The 7,077-nt window shown below is 61.2% G+C and overlaps 2 protein-coding genes across 4 annotated transcripts; one reads left to right on the top strand and one right to left on the bottom strand.

Moving 5' to 3' along the window:
- Window positions 1-467: 467 nt before the first annotated feature.
- Window positions 468-1,977, bottom strand: EIF4E1B (eukaryotic translation initiation factor 4E family member 1B). The gene is made up of 7 exons (XM_054389065.1): window positions 1,960-1,977; window positions 1,657-1,745; window positions 1,442-1,537; window positions 1,245-1,308; window positions 930-1,043; window positions 696-835; window positions 468-582 (listed from the first exon to the last, which is right to left on the bottom strand). Exons 1-7 carry the CDS (start codon window positions 1,975-1,977, stop codon window positions 468-470), a joined length of 636 nt encoding a protein of 211 aa, XP_054245040.1.
- Window positions 1,978-3,073: 1,096 nt separating this feature from the next.
- Window positions 3,074-6,188, top strand: SNCB (synuclein beta). 3 transcript variants are annotated; one of them, XM_054389213.1, is made up of 5 exons: window positions 3,074-3,194; window positions 4,553-4,591; window positions 4,924-5,042; window positions 5,839-5,928; window positions 6,156-6,188. In XM_054389213.1, the coding sequence occupies exons 1-5, from the start codon at window positions 3,074-3,076 to the stop codon at window positions 6,186-6,188; spliced, it is 402 nt and encodes a 133-aa protein (XP_054245188.1). The 3 variants fall into 3 exon arrangements, with proteins under 3 accessions (XP_054245188.1, XP_054245189.1, XP_054245190.1); XM_054389214.1 differs by lacking the exon at window positions 4,553-4,591; XM_054389215.1 differs by lacking the exon at window positions 5,839-5,928.
- The last annotated feature ends 889 nt before the right edge of the window (window positions 6,189-7,077 follow it).

The following is a 7,077-nucleotide window of genomic DNA, read 5'->3' as shown; positions in this document are numbered from 1 at the left end:
ACAGCCGAAGGTGAGCAGTATGGGGACAATGCTGTGTTGCAGCCCCAGTACCATCCCTGTGGGGTGACTGGGCAGCCCTTGGCTGGGGAGTTGGTCTTCCCAAGAAGGTAGACCCATATCCCACTGCAGAGGAGCTGCTCCCTTACTCAAGCTCACAGGGCAGCGAGCTGTGCTCATGCCTTGGCCAGGAGGGGATTGAGCACTGCATCCTTCTGGGCACTCTATCCAGGAACACTGGTTCCGGGAGACACACAATGCCCCAAGTACACAGCGATGCACAAGTGATGCCACTTTTGTGCTCCCAGCCTCGCTTACCCAGTGGGTAGATACAGGACACAGTAACAGTGCCCTACCAGGGCACTGGAGCCCTGACCCAGCCCTGGAAAACACAGACCATGTCAGTTGCTGATATTCATTATAGTATGGGACAGTAGGACCCTGTGGGCAGTTCCCCCCTCTCCCCACAGTCACACCACAAACTTGGTCTTGGTGAGGGAGCCACTTTTGGTGGCCGTGTCCGCGTGAGCCTGGTACCCAATGGCCACCTTCTGCGGCAGGCCCAAGTGCTCCTTGTAGATGCGCCTAGAGGAGACAAGAGGCTCTGTGAATAGGGCAGCATCACTTCTCCCCCTCCCAGGGACTTCATTCCCCCAACCCTGGGGGAATGCACAGCTCCCCCCATGAAGGTGCATTACCCGATGTGGGTGACCCCTTCACGGTTTTCTGCTTCCCGGGTCCAGATGGCAATCTTGTCCCCCTTAGCACGGATGTTAATGACGGCCCCACACACCTCATCACTGTAGTCATCAAACATCTCCCCGATGAGGCACAGCAGCTGTTGGGAGAACAGGAGCCCAGGAGAGTTCCCACTGGGGCTTGACATTGACTTACTGCCAGGGCTCCATGGGCCAGCCCAAGTAGGGTCTCACCGTTTCCAGCCAGAAACTGTCCAGTTCAGTATGGCGCTGCTGCTTGGCCAGGGTAATGAGCCAGCGCCCACCACGCTTGTTCTGGCTGTCCTCCCACATAGGCTCGATGCCATCCTAGGGACAGACAAGAACATGGTCAGGGGCACCAACAACCTGGCCACAGCCAGCTTGAGGAGCTGTGAGCGCCCAGCCAGGCTTCCTCTACCACTCCATGGCAAGGGTACCCTGCCAGCACAATCAGTACTCGGTGTGCCCCCATAATGCTGGGTGCCGTAGGGGTTCTAAGGAGGGACTACAGCAGAGAGGGTGTCGCACCTTGAACAGGGAGTAGTCACAGCCAGATGTGAGCTTGCTGGCAAGCTGGATGTGACTGTACAGCCTGTGCCAAGTGAAGACAAAACACAGAAAGAGATGAGAAGCCCCTCAGAGACCTCCAGCACCCTCCACTGGCCCAGACCCCAAAACCCATGGCCTCTCTGGGGCAGCACATTGCCCACTCATGGGACACTCACGCCCAGAAGTCCTCCACAGTGCTGAACTTGGTGACGAGGCGCAGGTTTGCCTGCCACATCTTGCTCTTGTCATTCTTGAAGAACCACAGTGCCCATCTAGAGAAGAAGGGGATTTGGGGGGGGGGGGGCAGTTCAGCCATGCTGGAGACCATGTTCAGCCCCAGCACCCCGCTCCCAGCACTGGGAGAGGCTGCCTATGGCCAGGCCCTCCATACCTGTTCTGCAGGGGGTGCTTGATCAGGCTTCCTGCCAGGAGCAGCTCTTGCTGCTGAGCCCTCCGCCGCTTTCGCTCCTCTTGCCTCCGCTGGGGAAGGAAGAACAGCCCAAGCAAGCACCACAGCCACCCTAGCAAGGAGCCTGTGCCACCATATTCCACACCTACCTTCCTTCCTCACTTGCTCCCTCCTTCCCTTCCTTTCTTCCTTCCTCCCTCCCACCCCACCCATGTGACATGAGTTCCACAGCCAGGAACCCCAAGAAGAACAGAGGAACCACCCAGGCTCCAGGAGAGCACTCACCTGCTCCCCTGTAGCCATCCTGCCCAGCACAGGCAGCCCTCCCACCACCCTGGCTCTTAAGTATCCACAGGCAGGTGTTCCAGGTGCAGCTGGTGGGGTGGGAGTGCTGGGCCTGCCCCTCCTGGGGAGCAGGGAGATGGGTGGATTCTCTTCCTTAAGGCAGGGAGCTCAGGGATGAGCCCAAAAGGTCAGGGTGGGGTGTAATCAGTGGGAGGTGGTAGGATGGGGTAAGGTGGGGATGGTGAGGCTTCAGATCAGGGTTGTGTGGTATGGGACAGGGCAGAATGGTGCACAGATAAAGCAAGGTAGCATCATAATGGGGGTGGGGATGTGATGGGAAGGATGAGATGAGGGTAGGATGGGATAGGAACAACATGGGATAGAAATCAAATGGAGACAGTGTGCTATGTAATGGTGAGCAGATGGGATCAGAACTGGATGGAGTGGGGAAAGAGTGGGATGGGAATAAAGTGGGATGAGGTCATGAGAAGGGGATGAGGATCAGGATAGGACGGGGGCCAGCAATGGCATAGGGACAGAGTAGAACGTGCAAGAGGTGGGACAGGGACAAGACAGAACAGGATGGGACAGAGTCCCACCCGATGGAACGAGAACAGTTTATAGAGTGGAGAGCATCAGATCAGTATTCAAAGATGAGACAGGGAGAGTGTGCGATGGGGACTAGGACAGGATAACATAGGGACAGCGTGGGATGGGATCAGGGTGGATGGGGATGTGGAGAAGGTGCGAGGTGGTGGCACTGTCCTGGGGGTGCCAGTCTCTGGCGCTGCGGGGGCGGCCGGCAAGGGCTCTGCCGGTCACGGCTCGGCGCGGCGCGGTTCCCCCAGCACATCACGGCGCAGCGCTGCGCAGCGCGGCGCGGCTCCGGCACAGCCGCACTGAGCCCGCCCCGCCGCAGCCCGGCCCGGCCCGGCCCGGCCCGCCCGTCCCCGCCGCCAGCGAGACAGGTCGGGCGGGCGGCGGGGACGGGTCCGAGGTGGGACCGGGGGGATGCGCGGGGATTCGCGGGGCGGGCGGGACCGGGGCCGGGCCGGACCGGGAGGGGGGGACCGGGGCGGGGTGAAGCCGTGCGGCCTCTCCCCGCAGAGCCGCCATGGAGGTGTTCATGAAGGGCTTGTCCAAGGCCAAGGAGGGGGTGGTCGCCGCCGCCGAGAAGACTAAGCAGGGGGTGGCCGAGGCCGCCGAGAAGACCAAGGAGGGGGTCCTCTATGTCGGTAAGAGCCGGCTCGGCCTGCCTGCACCCTGCGTGCCCCCCGGCTTAATCCCTGCCCGTCACCTGCCTGCCCCTCTGCCTGCCCTTGCCTGCTCCTGCGTTTGCCCTTGCGTCCTCCTGCCGGTTCCACCTGTCCCCGGACTCGCTCCTCACAGCCCCCCCCGCCTGCCCCTGCCCGTTCCCCGCCAAGACCGCCCTGCCAGCGGGGTGCCTCGGGGTAGGGGCCGGTGCCCGCAGTGCCTTGGCCACGGGGCATACGCAGACTGGAGAATGGAGTCCCGCAGGCGAGCTCAGGGTCGAGGCTGGTCCCCAAGCTGAGGGCATGGGACCCGCCCGGAGACCGGATCCCCTGCGGCTCAGGATGATCTAAGCCCGAGGGCTCCGCGACACCTCGCTGAGGAGCAGGAGCGCTGAGGGACTGTGATGGAGGCGGTGACCCCAGTGCTGGGATGCACCTGGCTCGGAGTGGGTGCCTGAAGAAATGCTATTGCCCCTGGAGCACATCTCACCCCACGCTACCCCAAGGGGCCAGAGTGCTTTTGGGACCAAGTCCTAGAAGCTATTGCTGGCAGAGAGGAGGCAGCTTCTGGCAGACTCAGTGCCAGACTATGGTGTTGGGCTGCTCAGGGAGGGAGCTGAGGCCACCCCTGCCTGCAGCAGGAAGGAGAGCAAAGGACTGGGGCTCTGTCCCACTCTGGAGGGCAGCAGCCTTTTGAGAAATCTGAGGCCCTGGAGCTGTTCCCCCAGGCGGTGGTGGGTACCTTCCCTGGACTCTCACCTTGTCCAGGGGTACATGCCCTGAACTGAGGTCCAGCAGCTCAAGGAGCACCTCAAGACCCCATCCTGCAGGAGCTATCTAGCCTTTCCCTCTCCTGTCACAGGCACTTTGCTCCCATCCCATGGGGTCTCCTGGTATCTGTGGGAAGTGTCACTCTGCCTGAAGGGAGTCTGGCAAGGTCAGCACAGCCAGCAGCAGAAACCAGCCCCAGGCCACTCTGGCTGTAGGGTTTCTTATGCCATGTTGGCACCAGGCCTGGGTATAGGTTGTGTTTCCCACAGGAGGCTTTGCTCAGCAGCATGGCTGGCATTCACCCTACCTGGCTGTTCCCCAGCATGGCACTGGACCCCGGGGTTTCTGCCCTATGCCATACTGGCCCTGTGCCACCCCAGCCTGGGCTTCTGCAGGGACTAGAGCAGCCCTGTGGGGAGCCTGGAGGGTGCTTAGCACCCTGGCATGGCCAGCCTGAGGTGTGGGCAGGATGCTGTCCTGGCTTGCAAAGCCCTGCCAGGGTCTTGGGCACGTGGCAGAGCCTGGCTGCTGGCCCATCTAACCACATCTCTGTCTCTTTTTACCTCCAGGAAGTAAAACCCAAGGCGTGGTGCAAGGTGTCACCTCAGGTATGGGTCCCCTTTGTCTTTCTGCCACAGTCCTCCTGGCCTGGAGAGTGGCCATGTTAACGAGATCAGAGGCTAATTGAGGGGCTGATGTCACCCAGCTAAAGCCTCTTATATAACAGGGCCTGCAACGAAGGATTTGTGGTGGCTGCTCACACTCCCTGTCCAGTTGCAGAGCAGTGTCCTGGCCCCCTCCCCACCCCAGTGCCTGGGTGGGGAGGGCCTGATCCTGCCAAACAACTTCCCACCAGTCCCACCCCAGGGTGATGCTGGACACGGAGCTGCATGCCTCCCTGGCATGGGTGTGTGCTGATGGGCACCCCTGGCTCTTGCAGTGGCTGAGAAAGCAAAGGAGCAGGCATCCCAGCTGGGCGAAGCGGCGTTCTCAGGTGCTGGCAACATTGCGGCAGCCACTGGGCTGGTGAAGAAGGAGGAGTTCCCTGCAGACCTGAAGGTGAGACCTCCCCCTGGCCACTGCCATGCCCACGGGGAAGCTGGCATGTCCTGAGGCTATATGAGGAGCCCGTTGGCTGCTCCCCATCCCTGTGGGAGGGACCCCAAGGGTCCCCAGCTGCCCTGCCTGAGCCCAGAGCAGGCCGGTGCCCGCTGCCCCGAGTGTGCCAGCCGCGTGTGCAGCCGCTGTGGACGTGTGCCTGCGGAGGCTCCTGCATGGCGGCCAGCGGTGTGGGGACGTCGCACATCACTCCAGCAGCTGTGAGGTGACCTGACAGCTGCGGAGCCGAGGGATGGGGAGGGGTGGCGGGCTTGCATCTCGCTGCTCCCATGAGCTGTTGGCTTCCAGCTTAGCCCAAAATAGCATCAGTTGAAGAAATGAGGCCACTGCTGCCACTGCTGCTGCACAGGGGAATTGGCTGCCCCCCTTTCCCCTTCCTGCCAGCCGCTCTGCCAGCCCCAGGGAGGGGTTACCCAGCACTGCCCTCCCCTGCCAGGGATGCAGGATGCTTCCGCAGGGCCCACATGGTGCCAGCACCCATCACTTGCCTGGAATTGAGGCTGGAAGTGGTGCAGGGGCATGTTCACCCTGCTCTTGCTCCCACAGACCTCTGTCACCTCCCAGTTAGGCAGGCTGGTGCCTTGGGCCCCTCACTGGTGCTCCCCACATGGAGCCCCCAGTATATCCTGGGTGCACTGCTGATCTCTGCCCGTGCCCCCTGGTCTGGCAGGGTCAGGGAGGGTGGATGCTGTGTGGGGGATGTGTGCTTGGAACTGATGCCCCATTTCACCCCCAGCCAGAGGAGGTGGCCCAGGAGGCTGTTGAGGAGCCACTGGTTGAGCCACTGCTGGAGCCAGAGGGGGAGAACTACGAGGAGCCCCCACAGGTAATTGGATGGAGCAGCAAGGGTGCGCAGGGCACTGCAGAGAGCACTGGCTGCTAGCAGTAAGTGTGCCAGTGGCTGCTGCTCTCTGGAGCAAAGCCCAGAGCCTGCCTGCTCCCTATACATGCAGCCCTGCAGCCTGGAGAGCAGGCTGGTGTGGGGCTGGGGGAACAGGGGCTCTGTGCCCCACCTGGGCTCTTTCAACAGCTCTTTCTCTCTCCACTCTGCAGGAGGAATACCAGGAATACGAGCCAGAGGCATAATGGACCCCCATCCTCGCCTCTTCCACCAGCAGCACAACGAACTGCCAGGAGCCCCCTACTCCTCCTCAGCCACCCCTGGCCGGTGCCTACGTGCCAGGGAGGAGCAGGAGTGCCCCTGCCCTGTTCGCTCACGAGTTCTTCCTCCAGTTCCGTTCCAAGGGACCATGTCTATGTTTCTGTACCGTGTCTAGCAGTGAGAAAACCCCTCTGTGTCCAAGCCCCCGAGCCCTGGCGTGTGCCCAAGCTGTGGGCACTGCCCACAGGGGCTGGTGTGTGTGTCTGTGAAGCCCGGGTTTATGGCTCTGTCTCCCTCCCAGTGCCATAAGCCCTGGCTGTGTCCCGACGTGTCCATGTCTGTACACCGCATGTTTGCCTGCTCGCGGGCTGCTGTACATTCTGCTCGCACGCCTGTCCCTATGGTTCTGCTCTGCTCATCATGGAAGTATTTTTTTTTTTATATCTATATATCTCTATCTATCTATGGGTGGACAGATCTTTTGCCTTTGTGAACCCTCGGTGCCCAAGCCTGCTTCCCAGCCTGCTGGGTGGTGATGGTGCCCACGCCCCCGCCCTGAGGTCCCGTAGTGCCGAAGCTGTGTTGTGTTGTGGCATGGATATTCCTCCCACCCTCCGTCGCTGGATGTGCAATACGAGGGCAGCTGCCAGTGACACAGCTGCCCCCGTGTCTGTGAATAAAGCCAACTCTTGTCTGTAGCCCCCTCGTCCTGATTGTTGTTTTCCTGTGGGGAAAGGGCTAGCCATATGCTTGGGTGGCAGGAGTAGTTTTGGGAAGAGGGGTGAGGACCTGGGGCAGACTACCTGACCCCTTATGACTGGGGGAGCAGGCAAGACTGGGTCCCCATGAGAGCAAGAAGCCTTCCTGTCTGTT

Source organism: Indicator indicator, chromosome 18, assembly GCF_027791375.1.
Source record: "Indicator indicator isolate 239-I01 chromosome 18, UM_Iind_1.1, whole genome shotgun sequence".
Lineage (NCBI taxonomy): Eukaryota > Metazoa > Chordata > Aves > Piciformes > Indicatoridae > Indicator > Indicator indicator.
This window is presented reverse-complemented; position numbering and strand designations above follow the sequence as displayed.

Coding starts and splice junctions, on each gene's coding strand:
- EIF4E1B (XM_054389065.1), bottom strand. Junction 1,309..1,441: donor ACTGTGGAGGACTTCTGGGC/GTGAGTGTCCCA, acceptor CACTTGGCACAG/GCTGTACAGTCACATCCAGC. Junction 583..695: donor GAAGGGGTCACCCACATCGG/GTAATGCACCTT, acceptor TGTCTCCTCTAG/GCGCATCTACAAGGAGCACT.
- SNCB (XM_054389213.1), top strand. CDS start 3,074: ATGGAGGTGTTCATGAAGGGCTTGTCCAAGGCCAAGGAGGGGGTGGTC. Junction 4,592..4,923: donor GGTGCAAGGTGTCACCTCAG/GTATGGGTCCCC, acceptor TGGCTCTTGCAG/TGGCTGAGAAAGCAAAGGAG. Junction 5,043..5,838: donor AGTTCCCTGCAGACCTGAAG/GTGAGACCTCCC, acceptor TTTCACCCCCAG/CCAGAGGAGGTGGCCCAGGA.